The sequence below is a fragment of the Uranotaenia lowii genome, chromosome 2 (assembly GCF_029784155.1).
Source record: "Uranotaenia lowii strain MFRU-FL chromosome 2, ASM2978415v1, whole genome shotgun sequence".
NCBI classification, from domain to species: Eukaryota; Metazoa; Arthropoda; class Insecta; order Diptera; family Culicidae; genus Uranotaenia; species Uranotaenia lowii.
Genome location: NC_073692.1, coordinates 83,647,425 through 83,674,357, shown reverse-complemented (window position 1 = coordinate 83,674,357; position 26,933 = coordinate 83,647,425). Strand labels below are relative to the sequence as shown.

The window sequence follows — 26,933 nt, the reverse complement described above, 5'->3', positions numbered from 1 at the left end:
AAATCGAACAGGGTCTGTATCTGGTCCCTACTATAGGTACTCATCTTAAAAAAACTGTTTTCAAGTAAAAAATTAAATTTGAAAAATTAAATAATAATGACTATTTTGAAAATTTCACTAAATATATTTAAATTGAAACACAATAAATCTATACATTATTTTCAATATTAAATTTTAATTTGTTTTATTATCAATTGAAAATGTTTCAAATCTTTAGCTACCCTGGGGCAACGATAAAAACTGGCCCGCCTAAATGCACTTTTCATTCAGTCTTCTTCAACCAGTTGCATCTCGTGGGGCCGTGATAGTATTCGTTGCATCACCACCGATGAAAACAACAAACATTTTCATTCTGTTCCACCACCACCACCGATTGCTCCTCCATCATTGGATGAGCCGATCCTATAAACATCACTCAGGGGCGGAGCTAACAGTAAATTACAATGCTGGCAGGCCACACCCACCCCCAGTAAGCGATTCCCGTTGAACCGGTTTTCATCGCTGCAAACACCACTACTGTCGCAGTTTCCCTTTTGCTCTTCGCTCGTGGTTGGTCGGTTTGATGGTATTATGCTAAGGACACAACAGCAATCCAAACCAACCAAATGGGGAGAGAAAAAAACTGGTTCTACCAGAAAACGCAGTATGCCGCGACGAGCTGATGCGAACGGCTTTGAATTTTGTTGTCTCAGTTAATGTGTTTCGGTCTAACCACGCGCGCGACTTTCGACGATTACGCTTACGATTACGTGGTCACGCTACGCAGAACGTGTGCATTTGTCACGGACCCGTTGCTTTTCGATGGTTGTTTATGGTTTGCCGTCGTCGCCGTCGTATTCGTCCTGACGTCGTCGACGATTCTACCGTCGCCGCTTCATATCGCTGACGTCGCCGCGAGTTTTTGAACTGTTGCCGTTGCAGTGGAAGTCGGTGAACGGCTTTGCTTTCTAGAGTGACGTACCTCTAGATGCATTTCAGTCGACTATTGACCGGAAATTCTGTTTTTCGGGTCGGAATTTGGATGGCGCGCGTGGATCGTCGTGCCTGACAACGGGGAATCGTGGAGAGTAGAGTGAAGTGCAGGACGCCCTCAACATTCGAACAGAACAGCGGTTGTGTGAGGAATGTTACGGTCATGAAGAACATACTTCTCGGTATTTGAAGCTCTCGAGAAAGCACACTAGCGTGGGAGACGACACCTGGCTACAAGTTTCAACAACAGTGCTGTAAAGTGTGAATTCCAGACTGGAAGTTTCCTGCAATACGATACATAGAGTACGAGAACAAAGTGATTGATTGCTAGCTTGACATTGAGCTACCCTACGAGTGATAAAGTGCATGTGCTCTAGAAAAGTTTTAGCTCGTGCGGATACAAATCGTCGTCGACGTTCGTAGTTGTTGTGCTTGGAAAACATAAAACCGGTGATTTATGGTCAGTTGTGCAAATAGTTGTTTCCACCAGCCGTGATCGTGTGTTGCCCAGCGGAATCAAAACTGACAACGCCGCTCTTTTCCTCGAAAGACCATAAAATTGATAGAGCTTCGCCTTTCCCTTGCCAATTCCCCGCTGTGATCTTCGAAGCTCGAGTGCAACGCGCATTCATACTTTTCACTCTGCATGATTGATTTAACTGCTATCCGGTTTAAAGCTCAATACAAGTGTGTTAAAGAACCAAACCAGAATTACGGCTTATATTTAGAATAAATCTCTTAACTGTAAGAGTGTGTAATTGCTAGCACATTGCAGCGAAGCCGTCAATTGTCGAACTCGGATGGACGTGTGATCAACGGATCGGATCTGTCGTCGACATGGTTGCATAACACTCAGAGATCTCGATTTAGCCAATCGAGATAGCCCCATCGTCGATGCCCGATTTACCCGATTTCGATGCCAAAATATGCATTGCAGCTATGCGGTCTATTTGATTACTTTTTATAATCTTATGCTTATTGTCATAGCGGTACATCTGTATTTTTTTACCTGTTTCGAACGCGGACTTGGAATTCAATCGTTTTTTGAATGATTCACTCAGAGCTTGAACTCCAAATGAACTTTAAAGTTGCTTGATAGATTGATAATCATCTTCACTTCATTACAAATTTTTCCTAAAATTTGTGCAACTTGAAAATTATCCTCAAAACTTAAATACATACCATTTCTAGATCCGACGTTGCACAAAATATTATGTGTATAGCACCAAACCGAATAGCGACAGTAGGACTAGCGACGCTTTTTTATTAGCGAGATTTCTGTCATTCGCAGGTTTGTTTTTCTTTTTTCAATTCAGTAGGCGATTTCGATGTAGTTCTCGAACATTGTTTATGTGATTTACTGTACATTTTCCTTAGGCCATTAATCGCATGCTTCAGGTATCCTAGGAAACTTGCGGTGCGTCGTTATTATTTTCAACGTCGCGACGTATGCGACGTGTCGCTAGTAGGCAAAGCTGCTATGATTATTAGCGCTCATATTTTGGATTAATTCTGCATGCGTAATATAAGATAACAAACCCCAGCAACAATACACACAACTCAAAGGTTCTTCCCGTCGGTTGAAAACTGCTAGGTATAAGTGAAAGGTGTTTATAGAGTTCAAGTTAAAACAGGTGAAGTTATCTTTTTTTTGTGTCAATATTTTAGCAACTTTTACAGTAAACGAAAAACTATGAGTTTGAAAATTGTTTTCCAAATTTTACAACATCTGGAGTACGTCAATAAGTTCGGTAGTTTGTTAACACTATCAGAACTATTGTTCAAAATCATCTTAATGTGACTTTTCTATATTCAATTCAATTATATCGACAATTGTCCATGTGACCGATGATTTCGATACCAAATTTTTCGATACCGCTATTTTTCCTTCAAAACCTGTAATTTTCACAGTACCAATTTTAAATACATCTTTTTTGTATGAAATTATTTTATCGGCTATATCGGTGAAATTTTATATTCTTTGAGAAGAATTTGAAGATTACAAACGGATAGAAAAAATTATAGACGGATAGAATTAGTTGTTGAAAATGAGCGGAAGAATATTTTTAATTTAAAAAACTTTTCATCACATTTCATCTCTTTGTTCCTCACGAGTCTTTTCAAATATCAGTGTTTTTATCTCGAACAACCAACGATTTGATATTGTAAATTTTAAAAAAATTAGCAGAGATTTTGAAACTTAAATTTAAATTGATGGATTGATATTTTTTGCTTTATCTACAAATATTACATCGTATATTAAAAAACATCAAACCTTAGCTTTATGCCAAAATTTAACCTGCACAATAAGCAAAACTTCAGACTGCAAGATGACTGCACAGTAAATGTTTTTTTGCTGGAAACCAGCTAAATTTTTCTGGTTTTTGTCCCGCTGGTTTTCCAGCAAAATTTTCAGCAATAAAGATAGCCGGAATGACCAGCAAACTCGACAGCTGGAAAAACAGCAATCTTCAAGTAGATTTTTTAGAAACCTACAAATGTTCTGTTCAGATTAATTGCATTGAATACATATTGCTTTTTATTCATATTTTAAAAGAAAAATTTTCTCATGCTTTGGTATAAATAATTGGTTTTATTAATGAATATGAAAAAAAAAAATAAGTTGCACACCAAATTAACCATATATGGTTGCGATATATAGCATGCTCTTCATTATTCTTTCAGCGACTATCCGGCCGGAATTCAAAAATTAAATAAGTCTGTAAAATAAGAAACACATTGTCAGCTTTCTTGTCTAATTCATGCTAAACAATCTACTTACCGAACGATTCGCTTTGAGAGTTTTTTTATTCTTCTCATGAACAACATCTAATTTTTACATTCCATCCCAGTCGCTTGGCAAGTGCGGATGTATTTTTGTTTCGCAATACTAATCGGGTGCTTTATACACGCAAAAGTGCAGTTAAAATTGGAAGTTTCCACTATCAGTTATCCTGCATCATTCGGTCGTCAATTGCCGAATCAATTCAGCAACAGAAGTGACAAGCTGTGTTTCCCCCGGCAGCGCTGGTGCGCAATCCCCACATCTGGCTGGAACATCAGGCTGCCTTGTCGTCACCATCAGCACCAGGACCATCAGCAGAGAAGTACAAATTGTTTCCTCCCAATTATTCCGGGTTTGATTACTGTTTGGGTGGTTGTCCGATAGATCCGGTATTAATGGCCGTGACCGGATAACCGGAGACATTGCACAACTCTGATTCGATTGGTCATTCTCTCCCGGTAAATCGAGCCATCATCAAACAACCGAGGAAAAATCATCGCCGTCGTCATCGTCAGGGCCAGCTGCGATCAACGGAGAACACGTGGTTGTGTACCAAAGAAAATACACTCAAGAAAAATAGCTCATAAAGAAGTGCTTGAAAAAATTGTAAGTTCTTTTTCATTCTTTTTCACTTTTTCTTTAACTATCTTTTTCCCTATATTTTGACCATTGTTTGCTTCGTTCATATTTTTAACGTCGGACATTCGTGTTCGTGTGAAGAAATATGAGCGAAAGCGGGGGGCTAATCCCCTCAACTGAGGATGATGAAGATAGCATCTATGAGGATGAGGAGCATTTAGAGGATTCGATTGTTGCGGGTCCTTCTAATGTTTTTCATTCTCCAATGGATGATAATTCTGAGTCATCCTCAGTTGAAAGTAAAGCATCCCGACTCCGAGTCTACACAGAGAGCCCAACTTTCACTGGTCCTTGGGTGGTTTTCATCCGGCCCAAAAAGAATGGAAAACAGTTGAATGTGGTTCAGATCACAAGAGATCTGGCAAGGTGGTCCTCCGTAACCTGCATTAAAAAGGTGCGTCCAAACAAATTGCGAGTTGAAGTGGCCAACCGGAAAGCCGCAAATGAAATTGCTGTCAGCAATTTTATAAACTTAGAGTACCACGTGTACATTCCGTCTCGAGACGTAGAGATCGAGGGCGTGATTACAGAAATGAGTTTGAAGGCAGATTACGTGAAATCCAACGGCGTTGGTAAGTTTAAGAGCCTCGATTCGGCTTCGGTCGAAATCTTGGATTGCCGCCAACTCAGAACTGCCACCGTCGTAAATGGAGTCAAAGGGTACTCACCTTCAAGCTCATTTCGTGTGACCTTTGCGGGTACCGCCCTCCCTCATTACGTCTTGATTGACAGAATATTGAGGCTTCCTGTGCGACTCTTTGTTCCTCGCCCAATGGATTGCAAAAATTGCAATAAGTTGGGGCACACTGCGTCGCACTGCTGTAACAAGCCACGGTGCCCCAAATGCGGGGAGAATCATGGGGCTGGAGCGTGCTCAGCAATAGAGCAGAAATGTGTCTATTGCGGGGGCTCACCCCATGAAATCTCTTCGTGCGAGGCATATAAGAGTCGCTGGGATAGTCAAAAGCGCTCTTTGAAGGAACGTTCAAAACGGTCTTATGCCGCCATTTTGAAGAGCGCGGCGCCTCCGATCCAACCTCATACAAGTAACATTTTTACTGCGCTGTCAGTTGTAGACAATGTAGAATCAGATTCTACCGACGAAGAACACCCGGTCATCTTTGTAGCCAACTCGCGAAAACGCTCAAAACCAGCACCGAAGACCCCCAAAATTCCAGCAAAAATCCCAACATTTAGTCCCTCAATTGGTATAAAGCAAAAACCGACACCTATAGTACCACTAGTGAAAGAAAAACAAGTCCCTCCTGGATTCCGTATGAATATGACATCTCAGAATACACCAGACATTGCAGAAACTGCTAAGTCTTTCATTCCTAACGTAATTTCGTCAGAATCAACTTCACAATCTGGAATTTTTAAATTGTCCGACATTTTAAATGGGGTCTTTACTTTTCTCAACGTCTCGGAATCGATCAGGAGTATTGTTACCTCTATGCTTCCTGTAGTAAAGACATTTTTGAAGCAATTGATGCAAACTTGGCCCCTTCTTTCAGTGTTTATCTCTCTCGATGGCTAGTTTAAGCCGAGAGGTCGGAGATATCACTGTGTTACAGTGGAATTGTCGTAGCCTAATCCCTAAACTGGATCCGTTCAAATTTCTTCTTCATGAAACTAGTTGCGATATTTTTGCCCTTTCTGAAACATGGCTTTCTTCTCAATCAAACATCTCATTCCACGATTTTAACATCATCCGTTTGGATCGCAATGATTCTTATGGAGGGGTGCTTTTAGGGATCAATAAGCGCCACTCTTTCTATAGAATCCACCTCCCTTTGTCAGGAGGAATTGAAGCTGTTGCTTGTCATACAACTATAAGAGGTAAGGACTTATGTGTTGTCAGTTTGTACTGGCCTCAGAGAGTTGCGGTTAACCAAAGCCACCTAGAGGACCTGTGCTCAGTGCTACCTGAACCAAGGTTGATCCTGGGTGACTTTAATTCACATGGGACTGTCTGGGGGGAGCAAACTGACGATAGTCGTTCTACTCTTATCTATGACATTTGCGATAGTTTCAATTTAACAGTATTGAACACGGGTGATAAAACACGGGTACCTAAACCTCCTGCTAGACAAAGTGCAATTGACCTCTCACTCTGCTCAAACTCACTATCATTGGATTGCCAGTGGAAGGTAATCCCTGATCCCAATGGTAGTGATCACCTGCCTATCAAAATTACAATCACCAATGGGGTGAACGCTTCGAGTTCAACAAATATGGTATATGACCTCACAAGACACATCGACTGGAAAAAGTACTCGGACGCAATTGTTTCAGCCATCCATTCTGTGGAAGTGTTACCTCCGTTGGAGGAATATACCTTCCTTGCTTGCTTGATCCATGATAGTGCAATTAAATCTCAAACGAAACCCATCCCAGATCCATCTGTTCGCCGAAGGCCTCCCAATCCATGGTGGGACAGTCAGTGTACTAAACTTTACGTGGACAAATCGAACGCTTTTAAAGTTTTTCGGAAACACGGAACCCTGGATAACTTCAACGCGTATTTTTCTCTTGAGCAGCAATTTAAAAATTTGATCAAGGGGAAAAAACGTGCGCATTGGCGTAATTTTGTGGGAGGTTTGTCGCGGGAAACATCCTTAAGCACTTTGTGGAATGTGGCACGCAGCATGCGTAATCGTTCTCACACGAACGAGAGTGAAGAACATTCGCATAAATGGATTTTCAATTTCGCACGAAAAATCTGTCCAGATTCCACACCTGTGCAAAAAATCATCCGAAGTGTGTCTCCGAACAGATGCGATCTGGATTCCAGCTTTTCAATGATGGAATTCTCACTTGCTCTCCTCTCTTGTAACAATTCAGCTCCGGGAGTTGATAAAATCAAATTTAACTTGTTGAAAAACCTTCCGGATGCCGCCAAATTTCGCTTGTTGAATTTATTTAATCAATTCTTGGAGCATAACATTGTTCCCGAAGATTGGAGACAAGTGAGAGTTATTGCCATCCAAAAGCCTGGGAAACCAGCTTCCGATTTTAATTCGTACCGTCCAATAGCGATGTTGTCTTGCATTCGGAAATTGATGGAGAAAATGATTTTGTTCCGATTGGATAAATGGGTGGAAACCAATGGTCTCCTTTCAGATACTCAATTTGGGTTTCGAAGGGGCAAAGGGACAAACGATTGTCTTGCTTTGCTGTCTTCAGAGATACAAATGGCGTACGCAAAACGTGAGCAAATGGCTTCAGTGTTTCTAGACATAAAGGGAGCTTTTGATGCAGTCTCAATAGAGGTTTTGTCTGACAAGTTGCACTCCCGGGGTCTGCCTCCTCTATTGAACAACATCTTATACAGCTTGCTTTGTGAGAAACATCTGAACTTTGCTCACGGAGATATTTCAATTAGAAGGACCTCTTACATGGGCCTCCCGCAAGGTTCATGTTTGAGTCCACTTTTGTACAACTTTTACGTAAGTGACATCGACAGTTGTCTCTCCGAAGGTTGCACACTAAGACAACTTGCAGATGACGGCGTAGTGTCTGTCACAGGATCTACTGAGTCTCATCTGCACAGACCTTTACAAGATACTTTAGACAGATTGTCAACCTGGGCTTTGGGGCTTGGGATTGAGTTTTCTCCACAGAAAACGGAGATGGTTGTTTTCTCTAAGAAGCGTAGACCTGCTCAACCTAAGCTTCATCTCCTAGGCAGAACGATCACTCAATCGAGGTGTTTTAAGTATCTTGGGGTTTGGTTTGATTCCAAGTGTACCTGGAGAGCCCACATTGAGTACCTGAAAGGAAAATGCCAACAAAGAATCAATTTTCTCCGATCAATCACTGGCACCTGGTGGGGAGCCCATCCAGAAGATCTTTTAAAATTGTATCGAACAACAATTCTCTCGGTTATGGAATATGGTAGCTTCTGTTTCCAGTCGGCTGCCAAAACTCATCTCATCAAACTCGAGCGTATCCAATATCGTTGTCTCCGCATCGCTTTGGGCTGTATGCCCTCAACGCATAATATGAGTCTTGAAGTTTTGGCAGGCATACTCCCACTAAAAGATCGATTCAATTTATTATCACTCCGGTTCCTCATCAGGTGTGAGGTCATGAACCCATTGGTGACCGCAAATTTTGAAAGGCTTCTTGAGCAAAATCTTCAAACCAGATTTATGTCTATATACCATGTCTTCATGTCCATGCAGGTTAATCCTTCTTCATATTCTCCAACTCGTGTTTACATCCCAGACTACGACAACTCTTCTGTCCAGTTTGATTTGTCTATGCAGCAAGAAATTCGTGGAATCCCTGATTCGCATCGTCCACTTCTGATTCCAAGAATTTTCGATGCTAAATATAGACACGTCGATGCTGACAAAATGTACTTTACAGATGGGTCGCTTATAGAGGAATCAACGGGATTTGGAGTTTTTAACGAAATAGCTACTGCCTCATATAACCTCCATCCACCATGCTCGGTATACATCGCAGAATTAGGAGCCATTTACTGGGCGTTGGACAGCGTCGTTTCAAGGCCAGTAGGACACTACTATATTATAACGGACAGCCTCAGTTCTGTTGAAGCAATCCGTTCAATAAGACCAGGAAAGCACTCACCGTATTTCCTCGGGAAGATACGGGAGACGCTGAGTACTTTATCAAGACGTTGCTTTGCAATCACCTTCGTTTGGGTCCCCTCACATTGCTCGATAATGGGTAATGAGAGGGCGGACTCTCTGGCTAAGGTGGGGGCGATGGAAGGCGACACATATCACCGTGAAATCGTCTTCAACGAATTTTACTCCTTAGTTCGAAGGAACTCTCTTGTCAACTGGCAGCGCAAATGGGACGAGGATGAGTTGGGTCGATGGCTCCACTCGATTATCCCAAAGGTAAGCCTCAAACCCTGGTTTAATAGATTGGATCTGAGTAGGGATTTTATTCGTGTATTTTCCCGTCTCATGTCCAATCATTATTCCTTAGACGCGGTACTCTATCGTTTGAATATTGTTGGCAGCAATTTGTGTAGTTGCGGCCAAGGTTACCATGACATCGAGCATATTGTCTGGTCGTGTGAGGTCTATCTTGTCGCCAGAACGAATTTTATAGACTCCCTTCGGGCCCGAGGAAAACCACCTAACGTCCCAGTGAGAGATGTACTAGCTATGCTAGATTTGGACTACATGCTCGAAATCTATCTTTTTCTAAAAGCTATTGATCTTCGTCTATAATACTTTTTATTTTCATATTTCCCTTTCCTATCCTCTTTCTCTTTAAAATAAAAGTGTTAAGCTAAGCAAAATATTGTAAAAACAAAAAACGAGTTTGGCTCCTTAAAACCTGAAGGTATGAGCCGTTTCAAATAAAGATTTACAAAAAAAAAAAAATCTAATTTTTAGCTCTTTTTCAATCACCTAAGTTTACTCTTTAAAAAATAACAAAGTTCCGAATCTGACAGATCGATTGCTGATTTTCCAGCATTAGAGCAAGTTCACTGGTATTGGGAATAAGTGGTAGAAATGTTGACACTTACGGCACATTTTGAAAATTTTGCCATGCAAACACACTTTCAAGGTCTGTGGCATTCTAGTTTTTTTACAACACGTGTTGTATTTTCGCATGCTGTGATGCAAAAATAGCAATATTTCTATCACATACGGCTGAAATAGAAACAGTGTTGCTAAAAATACAACGCCCCAAGATCTTGAATACATTTTTGCATGGTGAAATTTTCAAAATGTCAAAATTTCTACCACTTTTTCCCAACACCAGTGAACTTGCTCTTACGGATCAATTGCTGGAAAATTTCCAGCAAAAAGAACAATTGCTAAAAAAATCAGCAAAACGAATCATGTTAGCTGATTTTCAGCAAAAAATTGGTTTGCTGGACGTTTACAGCCATTTTATATTGCTGGAAATTGAGACAAAAATTTACTGTGTGCTTTCTGGTCGATTATGTTTTTTCTTTGACAAGTGATCAGGAAACGTGCAGGGTATATACACAGCATTTTTTTTTGCTGGAAACCAGCAAGCTTTTGCTGGTTTTTGTCCCGCTGACTTTCCAGCAAAATTTCCAGCAATTCAAATTGCTGGAAAATCAGCAATCCAGATTGCTGGAAACCAGCGATTTCTTTCAGAACATTCGGCTGTATTTGGTATCAAATTTCTATTTCTATTTGAAATTAAGTATTGGATACTGGCTGTGGTATGACAAGAAATAAATAACAATTATTTTCTTCCATTTTTCATTTATGTATTTATTCCCAATATCACATGTTATTTTAATGTACAAACAACGGGATATTAATCATCCGCCACCTGAAATAGAGTTTTGATTATTATTTTTCATGAAATATCTACCTATCTTTTAAATACTCACCCTTGGCTTGATGTCTGGTTGCTAGAATATAGAAGAAAATAAGAATAATTGTATTAATCTTATTCAAGTTCGTGAAATAAAGTCTCACCTTGCTTCAGCGTACGAAAACAAACAGACTCCAATTTTACAATTCGATTGCTGATTTTCCAGCAAACTAGATCAATTGCTGGAAAGTCCAGCAATTTGAAAACCGATTACTGGTTTTTCAGCAAAAAAGACAAGAACACAACCGAATGCTGAAAAATCCAGCAATTTGAAAACCGATTGCTGGTTTCCAGCAAAAATTTGGATTGCTGAACATTTCCAGCCATTTTTTTTGCTGGAAATCGAGGCAAAAATTTACTGTGTACATACAAAATAAAATCCATCTGTAATTCACATGACGCGCAAAGTGCAATATTATGTAAATTACTATAATGTAAAGATTTTTTGGGATTTTCATCCTGAAGGATAATTCATCCCTATTATTTGAATCTCAAAAGAGCAAAAACGAAAAACTTCAGATCAATTTCATGTAAACATTGTAAATATGAAATTGTATTTAACGTCGAAAAGCTTGTTCCAAAAATTATTCAGATTTCAACATGAAAATGAGATGAAATTTTTCTTTCTGTGTAAAATGTAAGTAATTGGGTGTCGAGTTCTGAATACGGCGAGTTCGTCAATATCACTGTTTCGCAAAAAAGGGGTTCACATTTTGACAGCTCCATGATCTACCAGCAAAAATTTCAATTTGTTTTCTTTATTTCTCGAAAACCAAATATCTTTCAGATTACGTTGTACAATCAAAATGTAGGTCTCCAAGCGTACTTTTTCACCCAACTGATAAATCCAATACGGAGAATTTGCCCTATTCAAAATTCACTACAGAATTGTTTTCTCTTGCCGGGATCTTCCGGCTCCATCATCTGCAAAAAATAAAATGAACAAAATTATTGGTAGAATTTTCAAGCACCCGTATAAAATCATACTAGAGAAAAAACTGAGCAGTTTTCGAAAAGAGTTGTAATCGTTTAAGATAAAAATTAATGCCGTAACCAAACTAAATCAACAAAAAATATTGTTTTATGTATAAGGAATGCTCAGTTTGATGAAATTTGTAAACCTGTTAAATTAAAAATTTTCTCAAAGAATTAAAACAAGTTTTTATTATGATCATACCCAAGAAACAAAATTGGTACCAACTAACTGATCAGTGATTTAATCAGACCAATTTGACATTTGGGCGATTTTTATTTCATTTTTTTCTGTTTCGGTTCGGGTATTTTGGTTCGATTAAAATAAAATAAAAATCAAGTCTAGGTTTTGACTATTTTTTTCATTTTACAGCCCGGAATTTGAGTTAAAAAAATTTAAATAAAATGCCCGAATCTCACTATCTCTAAAGTAGATATCATTTTTGTACATTTATGTCAACAATAAAAATGCAGAACAAATAACCAATATGAACTCAGTGCGAAAGGTTTTGACAATTGTTTGAAGGACATAAAAATATATAAAACAAGTTTTGTTAAATTGAATTATTTTTATTTTAACTAATTGAAAATTTGAACATGAGTTCACTTTATTAGGTTCAATTGATGGAGAAATTGAAACTCTCTTAATATCTAATATAGCAAAACATGGCTGTTTTTCTGTTTGAATGTTTATTTTAGCAAACAATCACTGAAACGAAATGGTCAACAGTTTAAGGAGGTCCGGCCATTCGGCCGAAGGTCGTCAGGTCAAGAGATGTTAGGCTGAAATTCACTAGGACGAATGGGTTATTAGAACGAAGGATGTGAGACTCTAGCACGCTTGGCCGAATAAATGCTAGGCCTAATAGATGTTGGGCCTGATTACCCTTTAGACCTAACGATCATTCAGTTTAATCTCCATTCGGCCCAAAGGGTTTGCAGCCTAACAACAGGCTGGTCCAAATTTGTATAGGATGATTTTTTTTTGCAACTTTTTTCAACGCGGCACCCCCCGGGTTGGTGCCACTAGGTGGAAAAAGACTTTCTGAGATTTTTGACAACATGTATGTGAAATCAACATACTTTTTAACTCTTTGTTCTCAAATATGCATCCAGTATGTTATACAGCTCAGAATTGTAAAGTTTCCAGTCCAAACAGTTAGGAGCAAGTTTGTAGAATATTACCTATAACATTTCGTTGATTTTTCGTATAGGGGTGCATAGCACTAGTTTACAAAATTGAAATAAAAAATTGTAAATTTATTGGCTGATCCATGTTTCTAATGTAAAATCGGGCTCCGAATTCAAAAATTAAAATTAAAAAAGTGTTATTGTTACATTCTTCTACAAAGTTGTTCCTCATTGTTTGAACTATAAATTCTGCAATTCTGAGCTATATAACATACCGGAGGCATACTTTAGATCATAAAGAGTGAAAGTGGAAGCTCAAAATACGATTTAAAATCTGTCGACAAATTTTGACGAAAACATTTTTTTTCGTGATTTTTGTTGAGTAATTTCATGGTTTTTACAAAATTTGTCCGGATAATGCCCAGATTTTTATCGTCAATCTTCCCGGGTTTTGTCGGGATTTAACTAAAAATTGCCTTGATTTGTCCGGCCCGGATACTTGCTGAAAAAATTCTGTCAACCTCATGATATCCCATCCGGCCTGAAATTTTTCATCCAAACGACCTTCGACAGAATGGCCTTCTGCCTTACGACTTTAGGCCGAATGATCCAGCCTCCAGTTTAAGCTGTCATTAGAAACTCGGCTATGTAATGAAAACAAAGGTACCGTAAAACGGGGTAACATTGATCGCCGGGGTAAATTTGACCAACAAGAAACTTTTCCACATTATCATCAATAACTCAGTCTATAGTTTGAATTCTTGAAAACTGTTTTCTACGTTTGAAAGCCTATTAATTGAGTATCAAATAGGCAAAATTTGGTCTGTATTTGAATTTTTTTTCTGTTAGTAAAATATCAAATTTTAAAATCTTAAAATATCTATTTTTTCAAGGCTCGCAAACAAACAGCTCTCCTGATGACTCCAAAAAGCTTTTAAAAGCAAAAGGGTTGTTTAATGTGAAAGAACAACTTTTTTTCTTTGTATATGAACAGTTATAGTGCTATTTTTATAGTCATTCAATGATCAATTTTTGATATTTAAAAAATAAGGACATTTTCCAAGAGTAAGCCCGTATTGGAAAAATGGATAGGAACCCTATCAAATCGTTAACTTTGAAGAAAAAATGAAAATGGAAATAGCGGGAGGGCCTAGGGGAATGTGGGAACGTAAAATTTCATTTGTATTTTGAATCTCAAACTATTTAGCAATTAAAATTATTTTTGCCCCTTAATATAGGCAGCATCATAGTTCTTTTTTCGATAATAAATATTTTTAAAATAAAATGTTAAAAATCGAGGTTAAATTGATAAACTAGCTTTTCAAATATTATGAAGGTGTTTTGTATCCTTTATGATCAAGAAAACGCTTTAAAACCGTCAGAATAAAGACTGATCAATGTATCCCCAAAGCATCAAATTCTGAACAGAGACGAAAACGATTTTTAAATCAAATTTAAAGAGGTCCAATAAATTTCTGCATCCATGTTTTACGTTCATAGGGGTCCAGTACTGGTTTTAAAAATATAAAACATGTCACATTTCCCTTAACAGAAAAAATAATCGAAAAATATTGAAAAAGTGATCAATATTACCCCGGATTACGGTACCAAAAAACTCCAGTATACTAAACATAAATCTACGAAAAAACAATTTATAAATTGAAAAAAAAAAAGTTGAATAGTAACTGTCTTTTTTTTCGTAAGTCGATGTTTTTTTGCAGTTGGTACCTATTAAGGAGATGCTTGTTCTTCTTTTCTCTATCTCTTTACAAAAAACGTTGAATATAAGAATAAAGGTTGTAGTTCCAAACGATACGAGAATGTTAAAAAATAACATACAATGTGATAAATCAGATAACAAAAACATCCAATCTTAAAAAAATTCTACTGCTGCCAAAATGAAAATTTCATTTTGAAAAAGAAGCTATCGAAAAAATGCGCTTGTGCTGATTCGGAATTAATTTTCGAATTTCGACCTCAATGTATGCCGTGATCGGGATTCGATCTTATGACCGTTGGCTAGGAGACTTGAAGACTATTTTCTACAAAATGGGCTGCAACATCTAATGGCTTTTTATTTTGTTTTGGGGTTACATAAAGTACATATAAATGTTTATCATTTTTGACTAATAATTTGATAATTTTGACTATTCAAATAGGACAGCCAAACTTGATATTTATCCTAAATCTTGAACAAACTGACGAAAATCAATATGGGACTATTATGCAAAAAGAGGAAGTTAAATACTATTGGAAAACTTTCGCGAAATATTCCTCTTAAATTCTTGGTAAAACTTGTTGACCTTTAAAAGCAAATCACTGTTCGCGCAAAAAATTAATTTTTAACATGGAGATTTTGTTTAAAAAGCTAAGAAGACAACCAAAGGCATCATCTAACTGAGTTTGACTCTCTTCTTAAGTTAGACGATTCAAATAACCAACACACAAAGTATCTCAGTTAAAAAATCTTTAAATATTCAAATCATCGCTAGTCTTCGAAGGGTCTGACCGAAAACCCTTGGCAAATGATAACATCAAACTCGACTGTGCGCCGATAATGACAAAACATAGCCTCAGTACTGTGCCACTAATTAGTATTCAGCTCCAGTCGCAGGCCGATTTCCGTTGAACGCAGAATACATGCAATTACTGTAATTTTCTTCCACCAATCGGCCGCTGTTGTTGTTTCCCGGAGTTGTTTTTCTCCTTTGGCTCGGCTTTGGCTTGTTGTAGCAGCTCCTACATGGCTAATGCTATTATCTGAATAAAAGGAAACTTTTTTCTGCAAAAAAAAATGGAATCTATTTCTTCAAGCCGCAGATTTTAGACCGGACCAGAATGAAAAAGCAGATCACCATCAATGGGAGAATCTGGGAATCAGTGCAGCGTGGAGAGAACATGATTGCAGTCTGACTAATTAGCATATTCCGGTAATCTAAGCGGATTCCGTTTTTATGAGCGTTTAATTGTTTCACGATGAATCCGTGACGTCTGGCTGCGTCAAGACTCTTGATTCACTGGGCGGCCGCATTGTACATGTAATTATATGAAGAATGTGAGGTACAAGATACCGAGAGCAGGTGGAAACAACTCAGACTCCATGCATTGTGAATGGCGAACGGCTTCTTAACCTCGATTCATGTTTGTTACAGGTCAACCAAATCAGTGGATTCCTCCGGGGAGAAGATAGAGATAGAGAGATTTACGAAGTCGGGGACGCCAGACTTTAGAAGTGTTACAATTAATCACATCACATTAGAAGCAACAAAAAGTTTTAACAGTCCTTCATTAATCAGCCCGAACATAGTATGAAGTTGTGAGAACTCGCGTGATCTGCGCGCCCCATACGTTCCTGGTATACGATCTGCCGAACGAAACAAGGAACGGAATCAAGTTGAAGGAAGGAAAAAAACACAACAAACCGGAGCTGAAATTATAAACCGAGTTTGTGCTGAGCAGCGTAAGGCAGAAGTGCTTTCTGCTTCTCCCGAGATCGCGCGTGGAGATGGTTTAAAATTTTAAATCAGAACTCGTTTCTCAAACTAATATATATTTTATAGCCGGCGTACCGCGCACGCCTCCCGGAGACGCCACACCGCCGCGCAGAACTTCGTGAGACTTGACGCGTGAAACTTATGTGCGCAGAAAAGTGTGAATAAATAAAACTGCCATCAGCCGGGACGACGTTTCGATGATGGTTCTCTGTGAGTGATTCGAAGGCCTCTCCGTTCAGGTGACAGCTACTGAAAAGTGCGAACAAAAAGTTACTTCTGCAACGACGAGTAATTACTGCGACGCAACGACGCCATATAGTCCTCAAAAGTCCATCAGTTACGACCGTCATCGGTGTCTCATTGCCACAGTGCTTTTTTTTTGATACAGTGAGAGGTGTGCTTTTAAAGTTCATTAGGAAGCACCTGGTGGGGCCCTGAGGCCTTCTCTAGGCGGGTAAATAGTATCTACTATTCAGTGGAACTGCATCAAATCAAAAGACAAACGGAAGAGAAAAGACAAACAGACCAACGTGCGCGACCAACTGAAGCCTCCAGTTCGGTTGGTCGATTGGCGAGCGCTTTCCGGTCGTTGTTTGGGTGGTCGCGACAATGGCAGTATCCTGCCCGGAAGTTATGTACGGAGCATACTACCCATATCTTTACGGCCGTGCCGGACCTAGTCGACCATTCTACCAATATGAGCGGGTAAGTGACCGAATTGTGAAATTTATGTCTAATAAGAGCAAGTTCACTGGTGTTGGGAAAAAGTGGTAGAAATTTTGTCACTTTTAGCACAATTTGAAAATTTTGCCATGCCAAATCATTTTCAAGATCTGTGGCCTTCAATTTTTTTAACAACATGTGTTGTAGTTTGGCATGCTGTGATGCAAAAATAGCAATATTTCTATCACATGCGGCTGAAATAGAAACTGTAGATAAATGCTGTAGAATATACAACGCCCAAAGATCTTAAAAACATTTTTGCATGGTAAATTTTTCAAAATGTCAAAATTTCTACCACTTTTCCCAACACCTGTGAACTTGCTCTAAACGAATATTTTATAATAATGCATCCTGCCATCCATGGCATTGTATGGCCCGAGTGATCTTAAGATCAATACAAAACGGCAAAACTGCCATAAAACTTTTTTGAAAACAACATTAGATTTTGCAAACACCAAGAAATTAAACCCTTATACAGCAGTTTTTCGATTTTAAAGCTTAGTTCTTTTAGAAATGGGACAGTTAAGAATGCGTATATTTTAAAAACCTTCCGTTTGATGTAAAAACTTTCTATGAAGGAGATGAAGGTAATTTGATGATGATTCATAAAAAAATTTGAAAAAAATTATTGATCGTTTTTTTGTTAGAATAAATTCTACTTTATTCTTGGTACCTCCCATCGGCTAGCGCACACTTTTTTCAGTCAAGATATTGATCAGTTTTTCAAACTAATACTTCGTCTAATCTGTATTTTAGGTGGCTACATCCTCTTCCTTCAATTTCCGCTTCTTTTCGGACCAATACTTCTCTTTTAAAAGAAACTGAGGGCAATTTAGTGTATACAGATGTTTCGAAATTAACAAATTTGATTATTTTTGAGCCACTTTTTGAGCGTTTTTCATGGAATTTCTGCTGGCAAAATCTGGCAATAACGAAGTAGAACCATCATGAGATTAAACTTAAAGTAAAATCGGTTAGTATAGATCATAGTTTGCGAAGGGTACGCAAAAAATTACTCTTTTTAGGCTTTTAAAAATAGCGAAAACCATAATTTTCGTTTTGAATATTGTTATTTTTTTCCACAGGAGCAGAATTTTGGAAAAACATAATATTTCATAAAAAATAACCAACAAATTGAAACTTTAATATATTCGGGACCTTGCCACGAGCAGACATGGTATAGGATTCAAACGCTGGAATTTGTTTAAAATAGGGTATTTCATAAGTTTTTTCGTTCATCAGAAATCTCCTGTCCCACAGTCTCGGAACCGGCTATACAGCTTACGAGCTCTGGAACTAGCAAAAACTTAGTGTTTGAGATGTGGTTTGAATGACTCATTACCAGGCAACACTTTCAGCTTATCGGAGAATAAAAATATTTGGAAATTTCAGCGATCTACCCTTAGTTTTTAGCTTTTTGAAAATTAAAAATGCTGGTATGAGACTTGATTCTCTGATGACCCTTAGCCGAAGTTGCCGATCATATTCTTCACTCCAATGCTTGATTTCAACTTTGTGGACATTTTTGACAGTATTTGCATACTTTTCCATCACTTACATACAGTCGTTCTTTGAATAATCAACGGTTTTGTCAGCTATCAATTTGATTATGATGGATTTTGAATGAAACTGTGCAGAATTATTTTTTCCTTTATCTCTTGCATCGTAAATATCTCAAAAACGCGTATTTTTTTAATTTTGAAAAAAATAGGTCTGATAGTACTTTTTACAGGCAACAAATCGCTGCCAAAATTTTGAATGTCCGATTACTAGTAAACGAGCTATAAGTGAAAGAAAGTGTCCCATTTCTAAAAGAACTAAGCTTTATCACGCTTAATTCACCGTGATAATGGTAAAACCACAGACAAACAGACGGGACACTCCATTTTTATTCTTCGCAAAACGTAAAACGAGAGCCAGAGTGATAGGCAATGTCGCCACCAGATAGCACTACTTTACCAGTTTTTGAAAATCAAAATTTTTATCAGGGTAGCCGTTTGCTTTGTTTATCTTTCTGTGACAACCAGAAACTCTATCGAAAATAAAACAGCTTTTGTTGAAACGTGAGTTGATTAATGTCTTATGTTTTTCAAAAAGCTATTTATAGTTTTACAGTTTATGTTTCAGAAGTAATCTGTATGAATAGCCGATAATCACCTGGTGTTATTCCGATTTCCTTATGTGATCCATAAGCAAATGTTTCCCAAAAAGAAGTGATCATCCACGGAGTGTCAAACCATGTTGGAAATATTTTAAGAACATCTGAATACATCTTTTCAACATTTAATTTAAAAAAAACCCGAAACTGGTTCTTAGGATGGTTCCAGAAAAGCTACATTGTGTATTTTCCTGTGCAAATAGCTAACGTACATACTGTTTTCTAAGAATTGTTACCATTGGGGTATCTCGCCCAATCATACCCATGAAGAGCAAGCAGTTTGGAGTACTCAATCTGAGTGCTCAGAGGTAGTAATTATAATCGATTAAATATCGATAATTATTCCCGCCAATATTTGAATTTAAATAAGAACAAAATTTGGAAAAGAATTTATTAATAAAACCTATTCTATGATTAAAAACAATAATTAAATAAATAAAGTTAGGAGATTAAAAATAACGATCACTCCAAATTCAAAAACAGAAGCTAGCACATGCAAACACTTATGACACAACACAAAACACTTGCCCGATGAGAAGCAAAAGAGCAATGGAAAAACGTCAGGTGGAAAATGGAACGGAAATGTGGGTTGCGATGGGTCAGCTAATCACTTACTAAGATTCGCATATCCTTTCCACCTTCGACCAGCACACGATTCACATCGCTACACAGTGACCATAGTGGCCAAAGTATACGTTCACGTACGTTAATATAAAGTGTCGAAATATATAGTTAACATATGTGGAAAAGATAATTTAAGTTGAGCGAATAAAGCGAATCAAGTGAGTTTACTAAGTGATTGCTGTAAACCCCATCCTAACCCCATATTCAATCCGCCAGGACTAAGCGGTTCCAGTCAAGAGATTTGACCCAGCGGTGACGGTCAAGAAGACTGATCCAGCGGTTTCGGACAGGAGAGTTAACTCGACAAAGCTCCAGTTTGTCCTAGTCAAACGGGCGAGTGAGCAAAGATCTGCTTCCGTTTCTCTGTTAAGGAGCCTGCGCACGGAAGGCACTGTTCGATCCCTTCAAACGGGTTAGTAAAAGTTCGAACGTGTGTCCCTCCGGGCTCGAGGCTCTGTTGAGGAGCACGCGGTGTTTCACACCTGCGTGTACCATCCAGAGCTACCACAACGAAGGTTGGCTCCACCACGAGGGCGATCTAACCTCCATTGCCAACCAGCACTTTGTGGTCTTTGTGGTCAGTTGACCCACAAAGTAAGGATTCTCCATCGGACAACCATCTCAGCACAAGGCGGCCGGCCCTCCAGCAGCAGCAGCAGCAACACACTACACACCTACACTCAACACGTAAGTTTATAAATAAACAGGACATGAAAACTTTAAGATAGCGTTTGTGTTTCCTTTCGAACTACCGACCGGTGCATCATTGCGAGAAGCCGACCCGAGGTTCTCCGAAACCTCTGCTCTAGCTTAGCCAAGCAAAAGAGGCCGCATGTGAGCCCACCCTCACTAGAATTCCCGTGGCTTGACCAGGAATTCGAGGGCAGTAGTAGCTGGCCCTTCTGGCCAGCTAAGTAATAGAATTGAAGTTGAATTGACAAGAGAAAAAACCCTGCAGCAAAAAGGGATCACAATCACAGCTCGTAGAATATGGAAAAGTATCGATTTCAAAAAGTTTAACACCTGGTACTGGAAACAGATCACAGAAGTAATGAGAATAAGAAATTTTTCACCCATGTAATCTTTGAATATCTGAAAACATACCCTTTTTGAAGAGTTTTAAGATTTATTTCATAACTTGACATAAGATTAGAGTATTGCGTTGCTGTTACCGTAATTTGTTTTTCTCGTGGGATGGTTATTATGGATCAAAAGTCGGATTGTTATTAGTGCTACAAGAGGCCGAAATTCCGAAAAAAATTATTAACTTTTGTAAAACTGTCACTAAAATAGATATTTCCAATTCTTCAGTTTATGTTGTGTCTTGACAATAATCGGCGATCACGAAAAAAGGCTTTTGGTCAACGGTTTCGTTTTGGTACTTTCCATTTATTTGCATCTACAATAGACAATTGTTAGTTTAAAAAAACTTTAAAAACACTAACGATACATTGATGCATCAATCCGATGGCAGAAAATTTGCTCTGAGGGTTTTTGGATATTTTTCATCTTCTGTTATCGTTCATTCGAGTTTCTGGAACCTCCGTATCACCTTCGGTCTCAAACAGAACACTTCCCAACTACTGGATTTGTTGTTATTTGATCTTCAATGGTTTGAACCATCCTGATTACGCTTTAAACAAACTAATTGTGAAGCAAATTTAAGAACAAATGAAAATTTTCTTTTGTTTACATTTTTTGGTAACATCATGATATCGTAGGTTACCTAGATCCTAGAGGTAGATGGCAGTGTAATCTCTTGCGAAAATTCTTTTCAATTTTCTTCTGAGTGTCCTGTCTGTTTGTCTGTGGTAAAACCGTGAATTTGGCAAAACTTGAAATAAAAGTGGAAAGATGGCAAATGATTTCTGATTGATTTTCAAAAACAACGTGATAAAATCGAAACAATAACCGTCACCAAATCGAGCGTGAATTTAGTGAGTATTGAAAAATCGAACAGTGATAAAATCGAATAACTGCAGCTTAAAAGATTTTTTTTAAATAGATTTGAAAATAAAGGGCAAAATACTCTTTATACAGGCCCGGCAATTGAAGTGCTATTTTGGCAACTAACAAATCATACCTATGACTGTAAGTAACGGCAAACCCGAAGCAATCGACCGTATGCTCGCTCGGCAAAAATCCTGAGTCGCTGGGTGGAGATAGAGAAACAACACAGAGATCAAAAGTGAGCAAAGAACAAATGCGAGATATAGGACATGGAGTATAGATAGAAGATCCAGAGGTCGACCGACGAAGCTCAACATGTACGCATACTGGAACCTATTTCGTCACTTTCACGGTGGTGAAATTGGCTAACGCTCCCTTGTACTGAAGCGAAAATTGCGGGTTCGAGTCCCTAGCAGTGAGCTGTTGTGTCTTTTTCGAGATTTTTTATTATATTTACGACTTATGTTCTTCCTTTCTTTGATACCTCATGTTTCTCTAATACTTCCCATCAGCTTGGAAAATATGATTTTCCATAGAATGTCACTAGTTGTTCATGTAGATCAATTTAATTGATTAGTAAGTAGTTACATACATATGCAAATTGCACAGTTTTGTCAAATTTTGGTCAAAATAAATGATTGATGATACCTCGTTTAGGTAGCCTTTCAACGATACCAAGTTCGACACCAAAAAGTGGCGTTATTGTGCCTCGATTGAAACGGCTGTTGATTACCACACGAATGCCGCAAAGATGGTAAACTGTCGTAAAAAATAAGCTTTTAATGAAAGCTACATTTGAATGTAGTACCCGTGTATGGAAATTGTGACTCAAATTTGGGTATTGACGTGTTACATTTGGTATTATTTTACCGTAAAAGTCTGCTTGGGATATGAATCAAATTGATCAGATTGATTGAAAATATTGGTTTTATTCAACTGAGAAGTTTATGTAAATTCCACAGTCAATCCGAAGCCGATTTAAACAATTTAGCCTGCAGCGCTTGTTGTAGATCTTCCCACTTCTTGACCCGATGCATAACGAGGGGTATCATTTCCTTCCGGTGGATGAAGTTCGTTTCCGGACCATCCCGTTGCTGCACCCGAGGCACGAAATCGTAATCCGGTTCATAGCCGAGGGTTCGCAAGAATTGATCGAACTGCACCGTACAATAGTTTTGGAACATCAAATCCACCGCCAGTGTGGTCTGTTCCGATTCGGTCATCTTTGCCTGTTTCCCGAATCCAAGCGCAAAAATCTTTTCCAATTTGGTGACTTTCGGCGGGATGATTACTTCTGGGATTATCTTTTTCTTGAGCCTTGATCTTGGAAGTTTACCTTTCCTTGGCGGTTTGATGTAGGGTGGAGCGAGAGCTCGTTTCAGCTGAATTTCTATCATTTGGTTACGACGATCTTCCTCGGCCGCTTTTCTAGCCTTCTTCCATTTCAGTGCGTTGCGTTTCCTTACCCTTTTCTCAACGGTTTCAAGTAATTCTGGTGGACATCTATCCAAATCCGCTAGTAACTGCACTACAATGTTAGATATGAATTTGACACAATCGACACCGGACAGCCAGAGGGCTTGGGAGCGTTTCGAGGGAGGAAGAAAATCTTTATACATAACGTTGAGGAGGGTTTCGGTAGTCCTTGTTTTTTCGTTATACACGCATTTTCGCAAAGGTTCATCTACCAGCTCTTCGAAAATGTGTTTCAAGTTGGCCGAACGCTCTTCACATCTCCTTTTTTTCTCAAACAAGTCAGAGATGGATTCTCGTAGCTCTTTGATGGTTTTATCGAACTTCAATTGGACTACTTGAACTTCTTTCTCGACCTCCGCCAGCGCCCAGTTCATCAGATTAAGCCGACTGAGGAGGGTTATAGAATTGACATCCAATTCCGCAATGCCTACCATTAAACTCTCACAATCTTCAAATGCTGGATTTACGGGTTTGTCTTTGGCCAAAAACTCTTCCTCAAAAAACTTCTTCACTGCCCAAATATCGTTCGTTCCTTTCAATTCTCTGAGATTTGCAGTGCTCCTTTTGGCGATCGATTCGGGAAAGCTTTCCAACTCACCGTTCTCGTCCCTGTGAATCCAGTCATATTCTTCGCGCCAACCTTTCGGCATAATAAGATACAAGAAATTTTGGTATACTATACGATGCTTCCAGATACTTTCCAGTTGAATAACGTCGTTCCATAACGCTACCATTTTCTGTTTCCGTTCTTTGAATAATCCCTCTAGACGAGCTGTTTCTTCGTAACATGGCTTAACCATGTCCAGCACCCTCATAGATGAACTGAACCGTTGTTGTCGAATTTCTCGCAATGCTTGGGTCATACCGCTACAATGTTCGAGAAGATCTTTATGGTATTGTTTTTCGGCCTTCTCGGCTTCCGTCTTTTCAAATAGATATTCCTGGCGATAGAATGTCTCGAACTGTCGCCTGGAGTCTTCTCGAAGCTGATGGATTGCACTTACTCGCATAAAATTTCGGATGCGAGGTCGATAAGAAATTTCACTACGGATATGAGGATCTAGCTGAGTCGCCAATCTATTCGGGTACTTGCGATGGGTGCCTAATCTTTCTTCTTCGAACGGAACATTCTCGACCATCAATCGATTCCGCATACCCTGTCTAGCTCGGCTTCTATGGGTGTGCAACCGATCTCCTTCATCCGAGTCAACTGCAACTTCTTCTGGCGCTTTCACCGTATATGGACTCACAAATTTTACTTTTTTCTCTACTTTCGGTTCACATATAGCTGGTTCCGGAACAGTTTCAATTTTCTTCAGCGCGGATCTAAACCAATCGTAGGAGATCTTGAACCCATCGAGCACCAGAAAACTTCCACTCTCTTCGCTCAAACTGTGGTACGATGGTACAACGGCTTCATCCGGGACGCCCTTCTTCGAATCGCGCCAGTCATGTTGAAGGTTGTGGAAAAAATGGTCATCTAGGATCTCGAGAAATTTGGCCTTCAGAAAACCGAAACTCTCCGAAATGGATTCCGATTCGGCTATGGCACTAGACAGGTCCTCTTCGGATGACATTTTGTTTTACTAAAATTTTTGTTTTGACCACACGATCAGTGGGTTCTTTGATTATTAACCCTTCATTTCATAATTTTTTATTTCTCCTTAAAAAAAATTTTTTACAGTTGGAAATGATGAGTACATCAAGAAAAAAACATACGATTTTTCACTTTTTCCATACATTAATTGTTGCAAATTTGTTACTTTATGAAACGAAGGGTTAAATACATCAATATTAATGTAAAACATAATATAAGCATGAATTTTTTTTTTAATTTGGCTCAATTATATTAGTTTCAAACAGTAAAAAAATATTTTTTTTCCATTTTTCCACTGCTTAAACTGATATAATTGAGCCAAACTAAAAAAAGGCCAATTTCATGTTTTACATGAATTTTGATTAATTTGAAATAAAAAGAAAAAAAAAGTGATGAAAAAACCGTTTGGTGTTGGCAACATTCGATTTTGGCAACATAATATTTATTGGCGTGTTACCGCTTACTGAATATTTTTTATTGCTTTTGCGCTTCCATGTAGTTGTTTACCTTAGGGGCTGTCCATAAATGATGTCACGCAAAATTTGGAAAAAAATTACCCCCCCCTCCCCCCTCTGTCACATATTGTCACAACTTTCGTAACTCCCCTTTTTGTATTACGTTACATTTTCCTAATCCCCCCCCCCCCTCTGGAGTAAAATTTTCAACCTTTTAGAAATTTAATTAAAAATGTTGCTTTTTTAAAATTCATCAGTTTTATTCAAAGAATTGATAAAAAGATTTACAATTTTCAACAAGCCTTCAATCATTGCTTAAAAAACAATTCAATCATGAGTCCATAGTCCATGTTGATAACTTTCCATATCAATGACCGGGAAAGTCGAGGCAGTAGCTGCAGCATCAGCGACGATGTCGAAACCATTCAAATCTAGTTCCTCTTCTTCAATCCATTCGCAATACAAATCATCTCCACAGGTAAGAAAAGCCAAGCAATCCTGTTCACGTTTTGCCACAATTTTAGTGGGACGGACTTTCCTGAGTGTTGCAGTGGAAGTGTTGTTGTGAACTTTCTTATGTTCATGAAATTAACCAGAGTACATGAGTATTATATATTATGCATCAAATGAATAGTGCAAGTATAATTTTATTGAATTTAGGATAAAATTATTTGTTATTGTTTTGCTGTTTTCTTTTTTTTTTTGTAATGATAAGTGATGTCACGCTCAAGCTGACCTCCCCTCCCCTCCATGTCACAAATTGTCACAAAAATTGAAACCCCCTCTCCCCCCTAGCGCGTTACATCATTAATGGACGGCCCCTTATATTATTTGTACCGCATGTTGGGCGATAGTCACCACTCATATGGGGATGAATAAAACGGAAGAGTTAAAATCTCAAAAAAAAAAAAACATCATTCACATGGTGAAAATGCAGGGTTGACTGCAGGCTTGATTAACGGTTGTTTCTGTGATTGGGGAAAAAATTTAAAAAACTAAAAATTTGTGGCGTACATCAAGTTTCGGGAAATTCCTCTTAGTATCTTCTTGTTTTATATTTTACTAGCTGACCCGGTAAACTTCGTTTTACCCGGTCCTTAATAAATCGTTGGAAAATGTTTACAGTTCTTTAACTACTCCGTGCTCGTGAATCAGTTTTCGTGAAAATCGTCTTCAAGTTGTTCCAGTTTTGTCCCGTTTCTAGATGATTTTGTATGGGGACCCCCCTTCCATAAAAAGTGAGATTCTTGAAACTATTATACAAACCATCTCTGGCCCGAAAAACCCTCGGATACCGAATTTCACTTCATTCCGACCGATTATTCATACGTGAGGGTGTTACAAAGAAAACGCCTCTATTTTCATACATAAGATGTGGAAAATAGATAATTTTGTATGGCCCCCTTTCCTTAAAAAGTGAGATTCTTGAAACTATTATACAAACCATCTCCGACCCAAAAAACCCTCGGATAACAAATTTCACTTCATTCCGATCGACCGTTTATACGTGATGGTGTTACAAAGAAAAAGCCTCCATTTTTATATATAAGATTTTTTATTTGGTTGAAAAAGTTAGGGGACTTTGGGGCTATTTAGTCGTTTCTATTCACTC

The 26,933-nt window shown here is 38.5% G+C and overlaps 2 protein-coding genes across 2 annotated transcripts in view; one reads left to right on the top strand and one right to left on the bottom strand.

Moving 5' to 3' along the window:
• Positions 1-659: 659 nt before the first annotated feature.
• LOC129741610 (protein vestigial-like) overlaps positions 660-26,933 on the top strand; it is a 134,827-nt gene continuing 108,553 nt past the window's right edge. Inside the window, exons 1-2 of the mRNA XM_055733349.1 lie at positions 660-1,432; positions 15,997-17,043. Coding sequence (XP_055589324.1) covers positions 16,948-17,043 — 96 coding nt within the window. The 5' untranslated portion in view covers positions 660-1,432; positions 15,997-16,947. The remainder of the gene's footprint in view (positions 1,433-15,996; positions 17,044-26,933) is intronic.
• LOC129745768 (uncharacterized) lies at positions 22,703-24,866 on the bottom strand. Its single transcript, XM_055739105.1, has one exon. The coding sequence runs from the start codon at positions 24,844-24,846 to the stop codon at positions 22,756-22,758; it is 2,091 nt and encodes a 696-aa protein (XP_055595080.1). The 5' UTR covers positions 24,847-24,866; the 3' UTR covers positions 22,703-22,755.